Source organism: Festucalex cinctus, chromosome 15 (genome assembly GCF_051991245.1).
Source record: "Festucalex cinctus isolate MCC-2025b chromosome 15, RoL_Fcin_1.0, whole genome shotgun sequence".
Taxonomy (NCBI): Eukaryota; Metazoa; Chordata; class Actinopteri; order Syngnathiformes; family Syngnathidae; genus Festucalex; species Festucalex cinctus.
Window position 1 is genome coordinate 18,030,960 of NC_135425.1, and position 21,683 is coordinate 18,052,642.

A 21,683-nucleotide genomic window follows, 5' to 3' on the forward strand; every position below is an offset into this window, starting at 1 on the left:
TTCACAGGGTTTATGTGGCACAGTCTCTGTGCTTGCTATTGCCAAAAAGAGGGAGGAGAGAAAAAAAAAAGGAGCAATAACTATTCATGACTTATTGGGGTTTATTTGTAAGCAGGGTGGCTTCTATTGTTAATATGAACTATCCAGGTGACAGTATTGACTGCCAGTGTGAGCTCAGTTTACAGTACAGTATTTATATATTAAAATTATGCATACAAAAAAAATAAGGATCATTTGTATGTTGGAAAAAAAAACTTTTTGGAGGAGTGTTGCAGCTTTTTAGACAGAATTTCTAGCCACTAGTTTCCCCAAAATAATTTAACATTTAAAAAAATAAATAAGTCCTCTCTTGAAAGGTCTTTTAAGCCATAAAATGTGGATGAGGTGTAAGCTCAACCCCAAACAAGAAATACAACATGAAAAAATGATAACCTTCATAGACGCTTCAAAATGTAAAAGCTATATTTTGTTAATATGTACATGTGTATATATTTATAAATAAATATATCAGCAGATCTGTTTCTTGAGTATTTCCAGCATTGAAAGAGCAAGAGGAGTCTTTTAGACCAAAATAATTCCACGCCATTTTTCTGGTGTCTTTACACGATTATCAAGGAAGGCAATTTTATGCATTGCAGCCTTTTGAAAACAACAACCAGCAGAATCCCAGTAGCCCAAAATGTGTACAATAACAACCAGCTCCTCAGCAGACTAATGGGACCTCAAGATAGAAAAGAAGACGGTTAAGGACATTAACCTCCTCAAATTGTGTTTTGCTTGGCAATTGTATGTTCGAAAATGTAATCAGGAAAAAAAAATAAGCTGAACTTGTGACACAATCACTGCTTTGTTTGGTGCAGATAGTTAACTATTCAAGAAAATGTAAAAGTTAAAAAAAAAATCTTGAGACAGAAAAAAAATTCTATTTTTGTAGAAAAGTAAATTTTATCCCTTGCTTATGTACTCGTTTTTGTCCCGTTCTTCTTGTGGGCTGATGTTTACGCGGATAATAATGTTGAGGAGGAGCCGGCACCTTGCTAATCAACTGTGGCTTTTTACTTTGCCGTGTTTGACTTATCGCCGCCAAGTGGCAACTGTCCCGTCATAATTTTGTGTCGACTTTTAAAGAGATGGAATTTCTGTCATCTGTTCTTTGTGTGTTGTCCACTGTTTCATGGACAGAGAAAAAAAAAAACGTATTAAAAAAAAAAAAAAATCAAAGTGAACATGGCTACTAGCTTTTCTTATTTATGTACATAGCGCCCCTAGTGTTCACACATCACAATTACCTTGTATTACAGGTAGGTGAAATGACGCATCATGGAGCACTTGCGATACAAGAGTGCCATCTAAAGGAGTAAAAATGTATAATCACAAGTGCCTCATGTCCATCATGAGTTACAGGCTACTTTTAAAACGCACCCACCCCTATACACCGCATCATTTTGATCAATACAAAATTATGCACATGGAACTTTTTCATATTTTTGACATTGTTCATCAACAAAAACGCAAATTTGTCATGACACACAAAAAAAGTGTTTTTTAATATTTGCAAAGATTTGTTTAAACCATTAAAAAAAAAAAAAAAAACAACCTCCAATGTATGGGTAGCTTTGTTTATTAGAAAACCATCAAGATTGACATCACTAGACAATAACACATAAAAGGCAAAAGTAGTCATCTTTATTTTGTTTTCTTACACAGAACAACGGTGAATTGTCATGAACCATGTTGCCATCGAGGTTAAACGTTTTGTCCAATAATACTGAAGCACTAAAACTGGAGTAATCAAGTTTGTTAAATTACCCATTTTGTTAAATGACAGAATGTGTGTGTAGGGAGGCAGCGAGACACAAAAGCACGTGGGATGAATGATTACGTGTTGTGCAGGACAAAATGCCTAACTGATTTTTTGACACCGAGGGGGATTCATTTTTCTCATCGTTGCTGAAGATTATTCCCTGGAAGCTCTGCATCCAGCACAAGCTCGTTGGTGGGAAGAAAAAGTCCTCTTTTTTTTATACATATATAAAAAAAAATAATAGAAAAAAAAAAGCTTAAAAGGAAAAACATGTTCAGGCTTTAGCAATCACTTTTCCAAAGCTTGATGGTTTTGTCGTTTTCTAGTGCGGCCGATGCGATGATGTTCTCTGTCGGGTGGCAGGCGGTCGAAATGACCACATCTGGAATTTTGAAAAGGAGGTGCAAATGAACATTTGATAACAAAAAACAAAAACAAAACAAAACGGCTATTTAAAAGGGATTCCTGGAAAGGTGAAACCGCTTTGTTAGCAGTACCTGTGTGGCCCGGCAGTTTCTGCACAATCTCCTTCGTCTGCAGGTTCCAGATGTACACCATATTGTCCTCAGAGCCCGACACGATCCACTGCGAGACAGCACATTTAGTCTCATGCAACCACGAGGAAAAAACAAAACAAAAACAAAAACACACACAAAAAGGAAAAAAAAAAAGCAAATACAAAATGTTCAGTTTCATCTCACCTTTCCACCTGTGACTGAGAAGTTGGCAAATACGCAGTATTTCTCATTTTTATGGCCCGTGTATGTCTTCAAGCACTACAAAGTTAAAGAAACAAACAGGAGGAAAATTAAGCAACGTCGTGATTGAAATTAAAAAGTCAGCTATAGCTCATTTAATTCTCTTTCACTCAGAAACAAATAAATAAATAAATACAGTTCTCACCTTTCCTTTGCTGTAGTCCCACAGCTTCAGTGTGCTGAGGGGCAAAATACAAATGGAGACAGTTAAGCAAGAAAAAGCAACAAAGATCACATGTGGGGTTCCGCAAGGCTCGATTCTTGGACCACTTCGATTAACAACTACAGCTTCAGATTATGGGGCATCTCTTAATGACCATCTCTCAATGACAATGTGAGTAGGCTAAGGGTTTGTTCTAAAAATTAGCTCACCGGTGATGGGACGCTGTGACTTACAAAATATATATTAAAAATAAAAATAAAACAAATGTAAACATCTATTTAAGCTTATCATCCATGTCTCTTCTGTGCCAATTATTTTAGATTTTGTTTAAAAATTAAATAAGATTGTGTTTAACATGATTTTTTTTTTTATTTACCTCTATTTTAAAAAAGGTCATTTCAGAACAGAAATTTTAATACATAAAAAATAAATAAATAAATAACAGTAATAATTTATTTCAACATGAAGGGGTGGTGTTTGGTTACTCACTTATCCAGCGTGGCAGCCAGGATGTACTTCCCGTTGGGTGAAAACTTGACAAAGGACACAGGAGGATTGTCGTCATCTACCATAAACAACAACACAAGTCAATATTTGCAGCAATTGTGCCATTCAACTTTTTATGTCTTTGCAGCATACCTATTAGGGTTTTTAAGCACTGTCCAGATGCTGTGTCCCAAATTCGGCTGGAAGCAAAATTAAAAAACAAACAAATGTATTATTATTCATCCTTAGTAGTAATTATGACACGTGTTGCTTGTCAACGCCCAGTAAATTCTCACCAAAGTCCGTCATAGCTGCTGGACACGATCAGGGAGCCGTCCCTGTTGAAATGCACCTAAAAAGGACCGAAACAGATGAGTCGTCCATTCATGTTGTGAACTGGACAATAAAAGCTGCACAAACGTCCTTACAGCAGAGACGGGGTCCGAATGAGCGGGCAATGTTTTCAAACACTTGCCAGTCTTCACGTCCCATATTCGCACGCTCTCGTCAAACTAGGAGCAAGTTATAAAATAAATAAAATAAAAAAAAAAGTGTTAAGCACAAATTCCTCTAATTCCTGGTGTTTTTTTCAGGCTAAAAAAAAAAGAATGTACTCACTGATCCCGACACAATAAGATTGGACTGCGGGTTGAAGTTGCAGCAGAACACGTAGTTGCTGTGACCTTTCAGGGTCTTTAGGCATTTGCCCTATAGACACAGAGAGGGAGAATTATTGCTGACCCCCAATATGCGCACACGCCAGTAAAACATGGCGAGTGCAAGTTCACAACAGCAACACAGAATGATGGAAACACAAATGGAGCTTGTTTAGCTCAACGTGGAATGCTCATTTTGTGCAGTTATCAGCAAGTCAAATATGCATAAATATATACATACATGCAAATATATGCATATCGTTGTTGCTATGTAAAAAAAACACGTCCATTTTGTTTTCCCATTTTGATATTTTTGGGATGTCTGCATTCAGTTTCAATTTATCGCGGAAAAACTATTTCTGCAAGGTCACCACCACACGCAGTCGACACAGGCCTCAAAACGTACCGAGCTGACGTCCCAGATCTTCAAGGTCTTATCATCCGACGCAGACACCAGGAGGTTGGAGTCGGACGACCAGGCCACGTCGGATATACCCTGTGGGATTCAGAGGAACGTGCTGTGAAAAGGATCCTGATTTCACGACTACATTTGGCAAGATTTGCCCAAATTTGGTTTACGTCACTGACCGACCCCAGTTTGCAGACACGTTAGTGATGTTCAACTTACAAGTTTGTGTCCCGATATGGTTTTCTCAAACTTGCCATCATAAGCTCCCCAGATTTTGATGAGTTTATCAGCAGCTGTAAAGGCAAAGGTTGTTTTAGATATGAGAATACAAAATAGTGAGGTTGGCAAGTGGTGGAAAATTTTCAGTTCATTTCCAGAAAAACATATGTAAAAAATGCTTTAGTAAGTTTGAAATATTTTAGCAAACAATCCATTTTTTTCAAAAAAGAAAAGCACAATCTTAAAGTTATAGTCATAGATGATGGCTGACGAGCTTACAGGAGCTGGCGAGCCACTCTCCACTGGGACTGAACTTGACAGAGGAGACGGCTTTCGTGTGGCCTGCTAGTGTAAACTTCAATCCATAGTTGGGCTTGACAGGTGTTGACTGCAAAGAAATATATGACGGATAATCACCAAATATGAAAAAAAAAAAAACAACAACAATACAATCTGAACATTTTTCGTCATTATTGATGTCTGGCCAACCTTGCCCTGAGTGGAAGATGCTGTCGTCCCCACTGGAGGTTTTGTGTCAGTCTCAGGCTTCTTGTCTTCTGTTGCCATGGCAATGGAGGAAGCATCAACTGTGTACTGTCACAAAATGCAGATATATAGTTGCATTCAGTATTTATGCACAACAGGAATCCTGGCATAAAACATACACTAATAACAGTGTTTTCAGTGGGAAAAAAATAACATAAGTTGTTGGTAACTGTGGCAAGGCAAGATGGCTGCCCCCTGGTAGTGAGTCCACACCATCATATGAGTACAAGTTCAAAATGCTCCGGGAAAAGAAAAAAACAAATGCTTCATTTCTACTTCCGGTGTTTCAAAGGAAGTTGCGCCCATAATCATTACTACATCCGTTACAAGATAATTTTAGAGCGAAATAAAATGTCACTGTACGCCAAATCAAGTAATTTCTTGTTCAAACTAAAACCGTGATCGGGAAATACAATCACAAAACTATTCAACCATTCGCTGACATGCAGCTCTCATAGTCAGGCTAACATGCTATGCTAACGCTACAACCTGCCTACTATATTGCTCAGCGTTTGGCATATAAACGACGATATTGTCACCTTCGAGCTTTCTCAATTTACATGCAAGAGCTACAAGTTGCTCGCGCTCAACGGCCGACTGCTGCCATTCACTGATGCTGTTGACAAACTGAGTTAGCTACTATGCAGCGGCCCTCATTTCACACAATAAGGCGTCGTATATAAATCGATACTCACGGTGATTTAATTGACTTTTAGCGTCTGTTTGCCCCTCCTCATTAAACACCAATATGAATATGTGCACGTGTTTGGGCGTTAAGACAATTATGGGAGAGCCGAATGGGTTCACTGCTAGACGTTTGCTATCAAGTAGCAGCGAGGAAAAGCGAAGAATGTGCTGCTGCTGCACAGTGGTGCCCACAACGCGTGCGCGATTACCTCACGAGGACGGGACGCCAGGAGGGACTAAAAGGGGCACAAACGCGTTCGGAAGGACGTCAATATGCAATTTTCAATTCGTAAAAAGTAAGTAAATATCAATGATAACCCAGGTAAAAAAAAATACACATTTCGCATAGTTATTTTGTTATTATTAAGGCAAAAAAAAAACAACAAAATTTGACTTGTTGTTTTTGATTGATGAGTGCCACATTGATTGCCATTGATTGCCAGTCCATGGCACCAGCAACGCCATGTTTGACAGTCTGTTGTTCTTTTCGACTTTCTAAAAGTTCAGCTCTCACTTCCCAGAGGTCTTGGAAATCATTCAGGGTCGTTTGCTGAATTCAAGATGGAGAGCCAGATTTAACGTTACTCTCCCTGTTCATTTTGTTCACCAGTAGCCTAAGCTCTATAACCTACCCGTCTTAATTTTGAAGGGAGTTCATAGAATCATTTTCAATAAAGGGTTCTGTGAATGTGCTTATGAAACTGATGGGGGTTAAGTATCCCCAAAAACGTCAACCACCGTTATAACAGGACAATCACTTCCTGTACCTACTCTTAGTTCAAACATTTTCATTTATTGTAATTAAAAATTGATTTAAATTTATAATTGTGTACTCCTTGCCAGATGCATGCATAAATCTGAGGTATGCCTGTCAATATTAGAGGCCAGGAAAGTCACGACGCATTTTAAATTCTCATCTAAACCCAAAAGGAAAAAAAAAAATGAACAAGATCCTTCATTCACAACGTTTATTCAACTGTTGTGCATTTGCACGTCATAGTCATGACTCATCAGTGATACACAGTGGTTCAGGTTAACATAATTGACAAACATCCTATTTAGCTACTAATTACTTGGACATGAACATTGTAAAGATGCACATGTTGCTAAAACAACAAGACCAGCATTAGCTTGACACACTTGCTAATGTTAAGCCTGTTTTGATTCAATAATTTCATTCACTTTGTGAATATCTGGCATCCCACGGGGATACATTGCTTTGTCTTGTTTTTGGGGTGTGTGCATAATAACATAGGCAACAGTTTTATTCGAAACATCTTCCCACCTTGTGGATCTCGTGCGAAAATGCAAAGGTGTGGATTGAATACATTGTTGTTATTGGTGTTCTAATAAAAAACAATACAGTAAAATACTAAAACATATTTGAATTTTTTTTTAACACATCTAAATGTATTTACATAATTTAAACAAACATCTGTTGTGGACACAGTGTTACAAGTGTTGCCTGCAGTACCCGCAATCAATGATGGAGCATTAAGCTGACTAGGTACACCCCAGCATGTGTAAGACTTTGTCTGCGATACGCATTTTTTCAGACTCGTCGCTGGTTTGCGGAGTTGGAGTTTCACCTGGAGAATCTGGCTCTGGAACAGAAAAAAAATGAAGGCATCTTATACCACTATACCAGCAGGTATCCTTTATATACTTTTATCAAGTCAAATATGGTAAGCTAACCATGATTCACTGGACAGAAACCCGCTTGGAGGCCATTATAAATATGACCCGGTATTAACAGGATGTGAAGGATTTATTTGCAAATTTCACACCTGCAATACTGGCAGTTGTTGTGACACTGCGCCTCTTCCTCTTGTTGCCCTATACACAAAAAATATTTTGACTTTTTGTCGACTACTAATAGAATTTGAAAAGTGGGATGTCGGGCTCACATAGTTGTCACTGCTGGACCACTCTGGATACATCTGGGAATGAAGTTTTTTCTCAGCATCAGCGATCTTATAATATTTTGCTTGTCCCTCGTCAGTCAGCAACTTCCACTGCGGGATAAAAAAAAAAAAGCACATGCATATTTGTACTAAATAATTAGGCTCATAAATATATATGGGTAAGCACACTCACCATGTGTCCTAGCACAGTATTGACAGAAGCACTGTCTTTTAAATTCATCTGTGCCTTTACATGTTGTCTCTGCTCCTTCAGAAAACACATGAATGCGTTGGGTGGCTTCTTGACGTATGGCTGGTCTGCATCCCGTATGCGCCGGCGCCTTCGTTTTCTTCTGCTGTACAGAAAACAACAAACATAGAACTCAGCCATATGTGAAAATAGGAGGAAATATGTTTGGTAAAGATAGAAAAGAATACTGGAACAGGATTCAAGGGAAAATCAACAATGATTTTAATTTTTGCACATCCGGAGCACACCTATTCAACAGGGAAGTGAGTTTTGCTTTCAGGCATTAAGTGGAGATCAGTCACAGTGGTGATGGGACCAGGACTCCGGGGAGTTTGGGGGATGGGGACTATTGTGACAAGGGGCTTTGCAAGAGGTTGTAGACAGGGTACCTATGGGCTAAGTGGGTAGTTTATGTGGCTGGGGAAGGGCCTGAGTAGCTAATTAAAAAAAAAAATATATATTTTTTTTATAAAAGTTGATTTGATTTTATTTTTTTTAAAGTCTGATTTTCAATTGACTTTTTTTGTCTACTGTGTGCTTCTATTGTGTTTATTGTTGCCTATAGGATGTGCACTTTGAGATTTATTTTCTATTGTCTTTATATAATGCCATTTACTTAAAGGGATACTTCACTTGTTTAGCCCGTTTATAGCAATAAAAAGTTAATATTTTGTCTATAATTAATTTGATACTTTCATTATTTTTCACATACAATTATTACCTTGAAAAACACATTTTACAACTTGCTGTCAACTGAAAATGACATCACAAGGGCTCAGGTAACCAATCACAGCTCACCTGGTTTTCTAGGTTTGGTCATGTGACATTCACAAGCTGAGCTGTGATTGTTGGTTACCTGAGCCCTTGTGATGTCATTTTCAGTTGACAGCAAGTTGCAAAATGTGTTTTTAAAGATAATAATTGTACATGAAAAATAATGAAAATATCAAATTTATTATAGGCAAAATATTAATGTTTGACTGCAAAAAATGACTAAATAAGTAAAGTATCACTTTAAATCTACCAAGTAATTTACCCTAAAAAATGTTTAAAATATATAAACTCACTTACAGTGGCCACCATTTCACTTTGTTTTTTTTTTTTTTTTTGTTTTTTTTATTTTTTTTTTTTTTTTAAGTCTAACTCAGGGGTCTCAATGTCCGGTCTTCAAGAGCCCGTATCCACCCTGTTTCTCATGTCTCCCTCCTCCAAAGCACCTGAATCAAATAATTAATCAGGCTTCTGCAGGGCTTGCTGATGAGCTGATCATTTGATTCAGGAACAAACATGGAAAAACAGGCTGGAAAGGGGCTCTCAAGGACTGGACTCGGAGACCCCTGCTCGAACTAAATCAGACATAGTAAGTAAAATATTCAATGATAAGCTACACGCCATCAGTCAGATCCACTTATGTAGCTAACTAAAGGCAGACACGCTGGATCACAACAGCTCTTCTTATCCTTCTGCATTGTTCAAGTTGGTATCCTGCCCCCATCGTCAAGACAAAACCATTCTGAAATCATGCTCAATTGCTTAATAAATGCACTCAGAAAAGTGTAATTACGCAGTGCTGTTAGTGATTAAAATAAAGTTGCTGGCATTAGGTAGCGAGTGGCTCGCAACCTGTTGACAGTCGGCACACAACTTTTCAATGCCGTATAATAGATGAAAATTAATCTGCACTTACCATTGTTGCTGAAAACCTGACACAGTTGCAACCATTAATGGGAAAGTCAACAATAACATTTTCTTAACAAAATTATGTTCTATGCAGCCCCACTAGTCTAAACATGGTATTCTGATTAATACTACGTTTATGGAATGAGTTATGCAGCAACATCCATATGTTTTGTAGCCATCTTAAGAGGGCGACCATTTTGCTACGTGCTGTTGACTGAAAATGACGTAACAGTTGCTCGGGGCTTAGGTAACGACCAATCACGGCTCTCGTGTTTTCTGAAGCTGAGCTGTGATTGGTCGTTATCTGAGCCCTGAGCAACTAACGTAATTTTCAGTCGACAGCAAGAGACCCTTCCAGCTGATGTCACTGCTTAGCTCCCGCTGCGCCTCACGGAGGGCAAACATCCCATAACAAATGAATGTGGAGATCTTGATTTTCACTGAGAGTTTTCGTTAAAAGGTGGGAAATGTGTCAAATGTCACAAAAAACATCTCGAGTAGGACACTACATTACCGCGACTCATTGAAAAGAGTTTGTTGGAGTGCAAAGTGGAAGCTTAAGGTATTGTGTTTTTGGTTGAAACAGTCCTACTTTCATGTTGTAAATTGTCATTCATTAAATCGTTTTGTGTCCGGATATACTCGTCTTGCTGTATATCGAAGTCTTCAAGCTATCTTAGCTTGTTAGCAGCTAACAAACAGACGACCCGTTTACAACACTTTCCTCAGCAGAGATCAAGCCCAAGTTAAAGTGTTAATTGTGGGTTAATGTTATGACCTGGAAAAAGAGAAAAACTACCTGATGTAAAATATTCTCGTACTTTTTGTGGGTGCAAAGCAGTTGCGTCGTAGATTCGCGCTAGCCACCGTGCTCGTCTTTCACTCCACACTCATGTCTTCCGCCTGGTTTAAAATCACAGCCGAAAGAATGCTCTCATCTCTCTTTGAGCCATTAGAGCATCCGTCGGCCGCGCACAAGTTCACCATAGCATTGGTCGCTGATTTATCAACTGTTTGACCTATTTTCGAGATCACAATGATTGTTTTCTAATTCACTCGCATTGACGCCCTGCCCTCCAACGCAAGGGGCGCACTTCAACTTGACGTCACAGTCACACTGGAAGGGTCTATTGACAAAATGGCCGCCCCCTGAGATGGAATAAAACAGGTGGGTTTTGATGCTTAACTCAATCCAAAAAACATCTGCACAAACTGCATCCACTCACTCAACCATAAAATCTTCACACAACAGTGATTTTTTTATTTTTATTTTTAATCAGTTACCAGTCATGACACATGCACTCAAAGTATGTCTTACTTTGTGCATGTTATTGGGGGAGCAGCAAAGACAGGGGGGCCAGCAAAGTGATAGACCACCCCTCCATTTCTATATGGATAAAGGAGACAAACAATTTGTTAAAGGAAAAAAAATATATTTGAAATTGTTTTGATGCTGTCTGTCCGCTTGAGAGGTCTCAATCGTGATAAATGATTCTTACTTTGAGGTGGAACCCATTGGAGCAGCATAGACAGATGGGCCTGTCATCTGAAACATGTCTCCTCCATTCCTGTATTGATTTAAATGGTATGTTTGAAAACGGAATGAGAATATCTTGACGATGCCTTCTGTGTATACTTACAGAATGCCAGGACACCAGTTGGGGCTTTCGAGAAATGACCGTCCAGGTACAGAGATGTTCTGGTTGTGCAAATAAACAGAAAAAAAGTTAGTCGCCAAGTGTCCACAAGGTGACAGCATGCTCCCTTCCAGTTCAGCTACGTTAAATTTTTCCAATGGAAAACCTACAAATTCTTATTTTTCCTATTTAAAACAATCACAAAGGATAAACTTATTTAAACAAACCCTTTACGAACTGAGACCCTTTATATCCAGCTACACACAGGTTACCATCTATTATCTACTCACCTGAGGGCCACCTCCCTGACTTTTGATGTCAAACGCGTGCAGGCCGTACTGATTTGACTGCAGTCCTGCCATCATCTGACCTGGCTGCACAAAAGCTGAACTGGGCGGGATGCACCCGCCGCAGCCTCTGTGGTGACCGGTGACCAACTGACAGGTGTCAAACCTGAGCCAAGAAGGCACAGGAGGTGGCCAGCACGCCGTATTACACACCATGCCGCTGACCACCTCCAGGAGAGTGGAAACAATTTCCTCCCACTTGAGTTCTGCTACAACTTTCTCAAATTCTGCCCTGAGCTGCTCCATACTGCCAGAACTAGCGCCTTCTGACCCTACGCCTCGCCTCGCCTCTCCTCTCCTCTCCCTCCTGAAGAATGACAACGGCTGAAGACTATGGGCCCCTGTGACACACATCAATGGGAAGCTGCTTTTGAGACATTTGTGAGGGTCACATCACAGATCACAGATGTAGAGAGCTTGCTTTACTAAAAGACAATTATGAATGTTGAACAAAAAATAATTTTTACAGTAAAAAAAACAACAACAAAACACCAGATGTCAATGTCATTAAATAGTTTGCCTTAATAGAAAGAGGAACATTTTAATCAAATAATTCTAAATATTGGGCAAAAAATAATTGTTTGAAGTCAGTATGAATGAATAAATAAACCAGATGCCATTTCATTGAGCGAATAAAAATGGTTTGATCTTGTAGAAAGGAACATCATTTAGCTCAAAGAAGATTTGTGAATATTGGGCAAAAATGTAAAAATAATAATAATCGTTTAAAGTCAGTTAAATAAATAAATAAATAAATCATCAGCCGCAACGTGATTGGTCGAATGAAAATGATTTTTGACCTTTGTAGAAGACAAAATGGACACCATAAGACTCACCATAAAGCAGTAGTGTCATGCCAGCCAAAAAGTCATTATGAATCAAAATTAAACATCTTTATAAACACATTTTAATGAAGTTACTAAGCCCGGAGGGGATCATATAAAAAATAAAATTCTTTTCTGGTGTTAACTGTTACTTGTGGGTGATGTGTAATAATGAAGAGATTTTCATATGATCATCATTGGTGTTATGATTATTATCCATTTATTATTCATTATCCGAATGCTTTTGTTATTATTATTATTATTATTATTATTATTATTATTATTATTAGGCCCTGGACGTAATGTATTTTTACGGCAGTTGGGTTTTGTTGCACCACAAATTAAAGACAACAAATTATTTAATTTGTCTTTAATAACTATGGGAAACCTTATCAGACCTGTATGCCACGTTCTACTAACTGACGTGACATCAAGGTAAAGTACAGGGAGAACACTCCAGAAGTCGTGTGTTGCTTGGATACAGAGATCAAATGCTGAACTTGGGTCTAGAGAAATAAAGACGTGGGGAAATTAAAACGAAATGATAAACATTACTGAGATGGGTAATTTGCACTGTAAATCATGAAATGATCACACTAACATATTTACCTAATAACGGTCAGGTTACCATTCAAAGAAGAGAAAATAAGTCGCACTACTTACAGCTGTGATCAACGACGCATCATTTCTCCCGACTTGAAGTTGTCCCCAATGTGTCTCAGTTGCTCTGCGTGCGACGACTTAGTCCCACAGCTCACAACTCACTGTTGTGTAAAGTGATATTAAAATGAGGCACCAGACAGAGGGGAAAAAAAACTGTGTTATGAAAGCCGAAACGTATCACATACTAAGAAATATGCGTTGCGGGGCAACCACTATCGTTTCCGTTTCCTGTTTTTGTTTTTATTTTTAAAAAATATGTATTTTTGACTTCTGTCTATTAGTATAGCACGTTAATCCTTTCAAACTAGAGATGGATTTAGCGTGTGATAGCCGCGTTGCACCAGTCGATGTCAAAATAAACTCATTTAAAGCAAAATTGACCACATTTATACTTTATATATGTAACGATATTAAACGGCTGTCAAAAACCTACCCATCATCCGTGTATTTTCTGAACCGCTTATTTACAGTGTTAAATTTGTTGGGTTCAGGCCAGGGATAACGAAAAGAAGTTTAAAAAAAATGGGAAAAAGAAAGTAAAATAAGGCGCCATCTGAAGTTGTGCCTCCGAGACAAAAGGGGGCGCCGTAATACTTTTACTGCGTAACGTCGCAGTGATACTGAGGTGAGGTAGCAACTTCACGCTGTTGTCCTGGAAAAAGAAACTTTCCCCAAACATGCCGCACATATTTCTTTTTCATCGACCATACCTGTTCTGAAATGAATTAACGGCTCCCTCGCCCTGCCTTCGAGGTAATGCTATTTAAAAATGGTTTGTTTCACTTTGAAATGAAACGAAAGTACCTTTGCTTTCCGTCCCAGTATGACTGTTGTGCTCCAAGATGAGAAACACGTGTCGCAATGTGCAGGTAGATGATGCAGGAAGGGTTGCTATGTAGCGAGGTGTTTGCTGCTCAAGAAAGACATGTCTAATTCTCAAATAACTGCTTTAGGGGCGTTGCGCACTGTGGCCAAGCTAGGCTAACAAATATAGCAGGTGGCTTTCATCATGTGTCTGCTCATTTTCCTTGTTCTTCTCAAATTGTAACGATAACGTTATCTGCGAGGCCGAGGTGAATGATACTGTATTTCTGTCAACCAGATTGCACGTAACGTAGGTTTCTCAGTTTGCCCTCAATGTAACAATAAAACCAGCAAAATATTTGAAACTTCTTTCAGTATAATACAGTAGGTTCTACATCACGGTAAACAAGTTAGCTTTTTCGATAAGCTTGAATTGGATCTCAATATGTACCAGTTGAGTTATGACGTTTGTATTAAATTGATTAGTAAATAATTGTACTGGTGACTGCTGAATTTTGTTGATAGGTTTGATTTATCCATCACTTTATACTAAACATTTTTCATTCCAATAGGTTATGCTGTGTGTCCCGAAGAAGAACAAGGCAAAAAATGGCTGCAGTTTTCTTTGACCACACAGAAGACAGCACATGTGCAATTCACAGGAGATAATATAAATCACCACTGGCTGATTTAAAGCTTCATTTGTTTTTTGTTTTGTTTTTTTTGTTTTTTGTTTTTTTAAATCTGGCACATACGATGATGCCACCGGACACAGACTCCCCTGCACCACAAGTTGAGAACCCTCCACCTCCTGAGGTCAGAAATGCCATCAAGTTAGGCCGAAGAACCAACCAGCTTCATTTCATGCAGAGTGTAGTGGTAAAGGCTGTGTGGAAGCATCATTTTGCTTGGCCTTTTTACCATCCTGTCGATGCTGTGGCTCTTAAATTACCAGTGAGTACTGTGCATGGGCAGTGGGATAATAAATAAATAGGTAGCTCTGAGTTCTCCTAATAGTTTTGATTGCACTACAGTAATACAATGCAACAGTGTTCTTGGATTCACTAATTTGAATAATTTAATTATCAATAATCTTACGGTAAATATGAGTTAAAAAAGTACAAGTCAGTGATAGACTGTGTTTCCACGGGCCATTAAAAACATTAAAAGTCATTAAATTGATTTTGTTGAAAATGAAGGCCTTAAATGACATTTAAAAATGGCATTAATTACAGTACATTAAAACACAACTGGTATGCTGCCAGTTAGCACTTAGCACAGAGATAATCAGAGGGGCCAGCATGGGCATTCCCAGGCCAAGAGCTAAGTGTGTCCCCGTCGTGTCACTTGAAGTGAGTCCAAATCATTTGGTCTGAGACTTGAGGCGTACTTTATTCACCAACTCCTGAAGACAACTTGTGTAACATCATTGGTGTTGTTTCTTGCTTGTTTTCAGGAAAGTTGCATCACTACTGACAAGACTTGACTAAATAAAGGCATATGTTGTGCAAAGGATTGTAGCAATAATGAATATTATATTTTAAAGCAAAAATATATGTGTTTGTGGAGACTGCATGGGAAGCAGTTGTAATTTACAGTACACAGAATGATCAAGACTCAGGAGTCTGCAAATTCCTTTCTATTCAAATTAATTAGCTCTTAATTTTAAAAGAAGAATCTACTGCTCCTGTTATCAATATCCAACATGAAATGCTAATGCACCCTTGTGGCAGAAAAATTACCTCAACACAAATATGACTGTTTTACCCTCCTTTTAACTGTACAGTATATCTTTTTAACTTCACATAACTATAATTTTTTTTTGTTTCTGTAAAGCGCTTTGTGACATAAGGCTGTTTGAAAGTGTTATATAAATAAAGATCACTTGACAATTATGATTTTAGTCTTTCATAAAATCACAAATGTTCGTGTGTAATCAACACTTAAAATGTATTTGTGTACAAGCAAAAAAAAAAAAAAAAAAGTTATATCGCTTCTGGGGACTCTTTCTATTAATTAGGATTATCATACAATAATAACCAACCCTATGGACTTGGGAACCATCAAACGACGGCTCGAGAACAACTACTATTGGAGTGCCAGTGAATGTTTGCAGGACTTCAACACCATGTTCACCAACTGCTACATTTATAACAAGGTGAGTAAGTTGCCTTTTGGTGCTCGCTGCTTTGCCTCCTAACTTTTCTTCGGTTGACCCTTACTCCGTCTTCTCCTCTAGCCTACAGATGATATTGTGCTGATGGCTCTTTCCTTGGAAAAAATTTATTTGCAAAAAGTTGCACACATGCCTCAGAACGAAGTGGAGCTGTTGCCTCATGCAGCCAAAGGGAAAAGCAAAAAGAAAAGTTCAGGTAATGGACTGAATGTCATATCAGATTATTACATCAGTACTTTGGCTTTAATGCAGTACTGAACTTAGTTTGACTGTTGTAAGTCAAGACCAACCCGATAGTTGGTTCACATTGGAATTATTAAAAAAAAAAAAAAGTGCTTATAAGATACGTGTCAGTGAAGCTTTACATCTGGATATTTAATTGCTGTATCTTTGCATAAATTAAGATTTTACACCACCCAGTGGTAGTGTCGTGATTTAATAGCTGCCTTTCATGCAACTGGCCACACTCAGTTCCTAGTCAAGTTGTACTAATGAGTTGCAAATAATGTTCTTAAACACTGAAATTGCCTCGCTCCATTGAATTCAAAGAAAATATGACCATTAAGGGTTGGTGAATCAAAAATACAGATGAAGGTAAAAGCAAAGGAGGCTGTGCACAGAAGATGCCTATATGGTATGACACATTTGGAGTGCTTTTGCAGGAAATAGTAAGCTTAAGGGTGTCAAAACAAACATTCAGGGGCCTATTCACTAAAGGTTTGCGTCGCCTTTGCACCGCGCTAACCGGCAAAAATGGAGCAATTAGGGAACAACTAATTCACTAAACGCGCAGATGAGGGAAATCCGTCACTAAGTGCTCTGGCGAACAGATTGCGTCACGGTGCGCCGGTGTTATGTGCACGTATGTAAATGAGGTAAATTGCATACATTTGACGCAAAATATGCCCACCCCAATGCAAATGAGACTCATTGATGTACAGCGTCTAATTCACTAACGTCAGCGCAAATAGCAACACCGCGTTTGCGTGACGCAAATAACGTTTTTGGAAAGCATGTATTAATTGACGCACTTCGATCTGCGGCAGTGCATGCCATTTGCCGCACAACATGCGCGGCTGATCACGCAGAGAGGAGAGAAAGAGAGAGAGGGGGAAACATTTCCGTGTTAGTTTACGACAAATGACGTAACCCGGGCTGATCGTCAATGGCGGGGCATTTTACGATCCTTTTTACGTGCCAGATGCATAACTGTACGCCCACGCTAACCTTTGAAAATATATTTTTAAAACACGATCGCACCAATAATTTGTACTTTATGAATGAATGACGTCGTTGTCGTCGTCTTTGCTCTGTACGGCATAATGGCGCTATAAACGCTTACTCTCGCTCCAACCTCGCTTTCCCTCGCAGCTGTTACTATAACAACCGCGTTCTTGGCTCAAATCCATTGCCATGTGTGGTAAATCAGGTGCACATTTGCTCCAAGCTGTCAGTGTTGTGGGAGTGTTTGCGCCGGGATATGATGAGAGCAATATCCTTCGTGAATAGGTGGGTAACTGGGCGCAGACTGCGGGTGCAGTTGTGGTGCAATATTTCGTGCTATTACCGGACGCAGCGCATTCTTAGTGAATATGCCCCTCATTGTATTTGTTTCAGTTTTACACATTTTTTTTAAACATTTTTTTTAATATATATATATATATATATGTATTCTCTATCCACTAAGCAGCTCAATATATAGTTCAAGGGTTCCCACAGATTCTTAACTCATTCGACAGCCATTTTTTCATACATGGAAAACATAAATGCAGATGTAATGCACATATAAATACCTGGGATTGAATGTCTGTATTCTTAAAATACAGTGAATTCGTTTTAAGAACAAAGCCTGAACGGGCATTCAAATGTCTCAAATTAATCTTTCGAAAGTCTTTAAAAATGTTAACACATAAGTAGCGATTTGAGGCAACATGAGACATTGTGAAGTTGTTCTTAAATTTAATTTCAAATGGAATTACAGTCTCTCAAAAACTCTTGAATATGAGTAGAACCCAGATTTAACAAATTTGGGTTCATTTATGCCTGCAGGTTGGCCGAAAGCGACTGCGTCTCTTTCAGATCCGTCCCTACAGACTAATCCCACAGAGGCGTCCCCCGCCAACATTGTATGTCATCTTGTTCCTGCACCATATGATAACATTTTTGTAATTTGAGAGCTTACTGTTAATTTTATTATTGAAGATGAAAAGCCTGAAGAAGAAGAGCAATTCAGGCACTGACACAACCGGGCTCAGTGAGTCACCAGAGCGCAAGAGAAGACGGGAAATCCCAGACCATTCCGTCCTCCTTTCTCCCAGCGATGTCAGCGAAAAAGTGTTGTTGCTTCAAGACGGTGAGACGATCCAGCTGAGCAAACAACTCCCATACTGCGAGGAAATCCTGAAGGAAATGCTCTCCAAGAAGCATGCAGCGTATGCCTGGCCCTTCTACAAGCCTGTGGATGCCGAAGCTTTGCAGCTGCACGACTATCATGACATCATCAAATATCCAATGGATCTTAGTACTGTCAAGGTATTAAGTCACATATTTATTTCTGCTTTTAAAGGGGCTGTCTGCCGGTTTTACTCAGGAAAATGCACTTTTTAAATACAGGATTTAAATTAACTACTCAATTTATAGATATGGGCTTTTCATAACGTGTGGGGGTGATTTTGTCTTAAACCCCCACACCCCCAGCCTGTATTTTTCCATTTTGTGTTTGTTTTGTAAACAGCGGGACGTTTCTGTGGAAAGACAGTGTTTACAGCCCTCCAGCCAATCGCGGAGCGGCTGGGGGTTGGGGGGTGTCGTAAACGGGGCCGGGCGAACGTGTCAGCTGCGTGACATCACTCCCGTGGCAATTTGAAAGCACGCATGGATTTTATTTTTATTTTTTCACTCACTCATTCTCACAAAAAAATAATAATCCGTGCGTGCTTTCAAATTGCCGCGGGAGTGACGTCACACAGCTGACACTTGTTTTTTACAGTACAGTACATTTTTTTAATTTTAACTCAATTTTATTATGAAGTGATTGTATCAATGATAAAAATATGCAGCCATATTTCTTCGTTTAATATTTTTGTCCACTTTTATGTTAACAATAGTCTGAAAACTTAGAAATCAAACATTTTATTGTACGTTTTGTACATTTAGAACAGATATAAAATTTGCAATTCATTGTGATTAATTACGAGTAAAAATTCTAATCGCCTGATACCCCTACTTTTAACAAATGGCGCTTTTGGATTTCATCAAACGCAGCCATCCTTCACAACTTCCATTTTTGTTACCAGGCAAAAATGAACAGAGGAGAGTACCAGGATGCGCAAAGTTTTGCTGCAGACGTCAGGTTAATTTTCTCCAACTGCTACAAATACAACCCACCGCATCTTGATGTTGTCGCCCTGGCCAAGAAGCTTCAAGTACAGAATATCACGCAGTTCAACTCCTTCAAATCCTATCTGGGCTTCAACTTCTTCGATTAACTCCTTCCTGTGTGCTATAGGGCGTATTTGAGAGGAGATTTGCTATGATTCCAGACGAGCCCATCAGAAGCGCTTCACAGTTGGCCTACAGTCCGGTTCTTAGTGGGCTGAGCAGCACAGTCTCCTCCACTTTGGATAAATCTGATGAACAAGCCACACAGTTTGCAGAGTTGCAACAGCAGGTGGGTAAAGTTTCAATCGCTCTAAAGGGTTCATTGAATTCATTGAAAAATGTTGAATGAACAGAAGCCAGGCAGCACTCTAACTCAGATCTGTCTGACGCAGCTTAAAGATGTTCACAAACAGCTTACAATGCTCTCGGAAGTCCCACCAAGGAAGAAGACTGACAGGAGGCAAAGTAAAGACAGCAATGAATCTGTTCATATTGACAGCTCGAGGTAAGAAGGCCTGAAAATGGACTGTTAGAAACCGAGGTGAGCACTTCCGTCGTTAGCGTCGTCCCATCATTGACGGCTGCCCACCTTTCGGTGTCCGCATTTTCAATCAGTGAAGCTTCCGAGCGCCGACAAGCAGGTTTACGTTGTCGAGGTGAGTGCAGACGGTCGTCTGTGTATTTTTTCAATTCTTCGCATCATAAAGCACTAGTCGAAAATGCGGTGGCAATTGCCGAAATGTTTGTATCCGTCAATGACGGGCCAGCGTAACGACAGAAGTGCCCATTCTGCTCACTATAAAATGTGTTTTTACTTTCAGGAGGTCAAAGATCGCCATTGACGACTGTGATGAAGAATCCCTGCAAATGACGTACGACGAGAAGCACCAACTGAGCCTCGACATCAACAGACTATCTGGTATAAAGCTGGGCCAGGTGGTACACATCATTCAGACACGAGAGCCATCAGTATGTGACCCAAATCCAGACGAGATCGAGATCGACTTTGAGACACTGAGACCGTCAACTCTGCGTGAACTGCAGCAGTTTGTCCGTTCTTGTCTGTACAAGAAGTTCAGGAGATTTCAAAGTAAGTCAACAATAATTTAGATAGGTTTCTGTTTTCTGAAGTGTTTTTTAATTGTTGTAATAATAATACTAATCTATGTATATGCAATAAATGTTCTAAATTATATCATTTAAGTGTTATATTTAATATGAATCAGTCACATGGCAATGACTCACTGACTTTGCTTAATTTTTTTTATTTTAATTCACACAGAGAAGCCAAGTCAAGTTGGGTATCATCAGATGGAAAGTAGCAGCTCCTCAGATTCTGATAACAGTTCAGCCTCCAGTGCAAAAAATACTGACCTGTGAAAGTGATAATTGTGTTTTGTTCTTTGACTATTCCAGATTGTAAAATACAGTATTGTATATATTGTTTTTTTTTTTTTTTACATACCTTCTCATATGTTCTATACTGTTAGCTTTACTTTTATCAGACACTGTGCATCGAATTAATGAAACCTGTGAAGATGACCGAGTCCATGCTTTTCACTTTAATTGTACAGTATGCGTCAGAGCCTTTTCAAATGCAGCTTAACGTAGCATTCACCTATCACCCTGTTCAAATACCATTTTTGTTTTTTTTGTAATATAAAGGCTTTGAAATTATATTGGCCTTTTTTTTTGTTTATCACAAGAACTTGTCTTTTGAACCAAACAGTATAGACGATAATACACTATATGTGATGCTAACACCAACTTCTTGCTTTCCAGTTTGTTCGTACAGTGAAACGTTGCCAATTATATCTTAAATGAAATGGAAGCTTTCAAATAGATCAACACCAAATCTCAGGCATACTGAACTTAGAAAGGCACTACTACCCGCTGTGATGATTATTTTTACATTACATGTCATGTAAGGGTGCACTCATCAATCTGTTTGATAACCCAACAATTGGTTTTACTTGTTCTTGAGTCTAGTCACATTTTTTATTTTGCACTTCATGCTGAACTTTTTTCAGTATAACCTGAAACTATAAAATACTGAGTCTGACTTGAATTTGACTCCAGCTGGTCAATTATTCATTCAGCCGTGCTGTTCATGGCTGGGCAGTATATTTATGAGATGTTCGGCAATGCCTGGTTTATGTTTTAGCATATAATTCTAGTCTCAATAGTTACCTGTCTACATTCTTGGCATTATTTCCATCTATGTATTCTTGTTTTCCCTATGCAATAGTGTTTGAAATTTTTTTTTTTTTAATTTGCCGCACATTATCC

The 21,683-nt window shown here is 38.8% G+C and overlaps 3 protein-coding genes across 10 annotated transcripts; 1 reads left to right on the plus strand and 2 right to left on the minus strand.

The window, feature by feature from the left end:
- Positions 1-1,605: 1,605 nt before the first annotated feature.
- wdr5 (WD repeat domain 5) lies at positions 1,606-5,949 on the minus strand. Of its 2 annotated transcripts, none has more exons than XM_077496905.1 (14): positions 5,737-5,949; positions 4,985-5,089; positions 4,775-4,883; positions 4,496-4,569; positions 4,274-4,363; positions 3,830-3,919; positions 3,640-3,723; positions 3,508-3,563; positions 3,365-3,411; positions 3,215-3,290; positions 2,708-2,741; positions 2,506-2,580; positions 2,302-2,389; positions 1,606-2,186 (listed from the first exon to the last, which is right to left on the minus strand). In XM_077496905.1, exons 2-14 carry the CDS (start codon positions 5,060-5,062, stop codon positions 2,086-2,088), a joined length of 1,002 nt encoding a protein of 333 aa, XP_077353031.1. In that variant the 5' UTR covers positions 5,063-5,089; positions 5,737-5,949; the 3' UTR covers positions 1,606-2,085. The 2 variants fall into 2 exon arrangements, with proteins under 2 accessions (XP_077353031.1, XP_077353032.1); XM_077496906.1 differs by lacking the exon at positions 5,737-5,949 and adding an exon at positions 5,581-5,717.
- On the plus strand, positions 5,830-21,462 carry LOC144002055 (bromodomain-containing protein 3-like). Of its 4 annotated transcripts, XM_077496901.1 has the most exons (13): positions 5,830-6,024; positions 7,285-7,379; positions 11,205-11,248; positions 14,410-14,791; positions 15,858-15,995; positions 16,077-16,209; positions 18,063-18,139; positions 18,216-18,545; positions 19,310-19,438; positions 19,522-19,683; positions 19,787-19,899; positions 20,216-20,484; positions 20,677-21,462. In XM_077496901.1, the coding sequence occupies exons 4-13, from the start codon at positions 14,594-14,596 to the stop codon at positions 20,772-20,774; spliced, it is 1,647 nt and encodes a 548-aa protein (XP_077353027.1). In that variant the 5' UTR covers positions 5,830-6,024; positions 7,285-7,379; positions 11,205-11,248; positions 14,410-14,593; the 3' UTR covers positions 20,775-21,462. The 4 variants fall into 4 exon arrangements, with proteins under 4 accessions (XP_077353027.1, XP_077353028.1, XP_077353026.1 ...); XM_077496902.1 differs by lacking the exons at positions 5,830-6,024; positions 7,285-7,379 and adding an exon at positions 9,121-9,242; XM_077496900.1 differs by lacking the exons at positions 5,830-6,024; positions 7,285-7,379; positions 11,205-11,248 and adding an exon at positions 13,623-13,786.
- On the minus strand, positions 6,682-13,929 carry LOC144002057 (uncharacterized). 4 transcript variants are annotated; one of them, XM_077496908.1, is made up of 10 exons: positions 13,838-13,929; positions 13,034-13,134; positions 11,490-11,887; positions 11,203-11,261; positions 11,062-11,130; positions 10,881-10,949; positions 7,826-7,988; positions 7,636-7,743; positions 7,516-7,564; positions 6,682-7,332 (listed from the first exon to the last, which is right to left on the minus strand). In XM_077496908.1, exons 3-10 carry the CDS (start codon positions 11,790-11,792, stop codon positions 7,232-7,234), a joined length of 921 nt encoding a protein of 306 aa, XP_077353034.1. In that variant the 5' UTR covers positions 11,793-11,887; positions 13,034-13,134; positions 13,838-13,929; the 3' UTR covers positions 6,682-7,231. The 4 variants fall into 4 exon arrangements, 3 of the variants coding, with proteins under 3 accessions (XP_077353034.1, XP_077353033.1, XP_077353035.1); XM_077496907.1 differs by lacking the exon at positions 13,838-13,929 and adding an exon at positions 13,467-13,608; XR_013278653.1 differs by lacking the exon at positions 13,838-13,929 and having other exon boundaries at positions 7,424-7,564; positions 13,034-13,206.
- Positions 21,463-21,683: the final 221 nt, after the last annotated feature.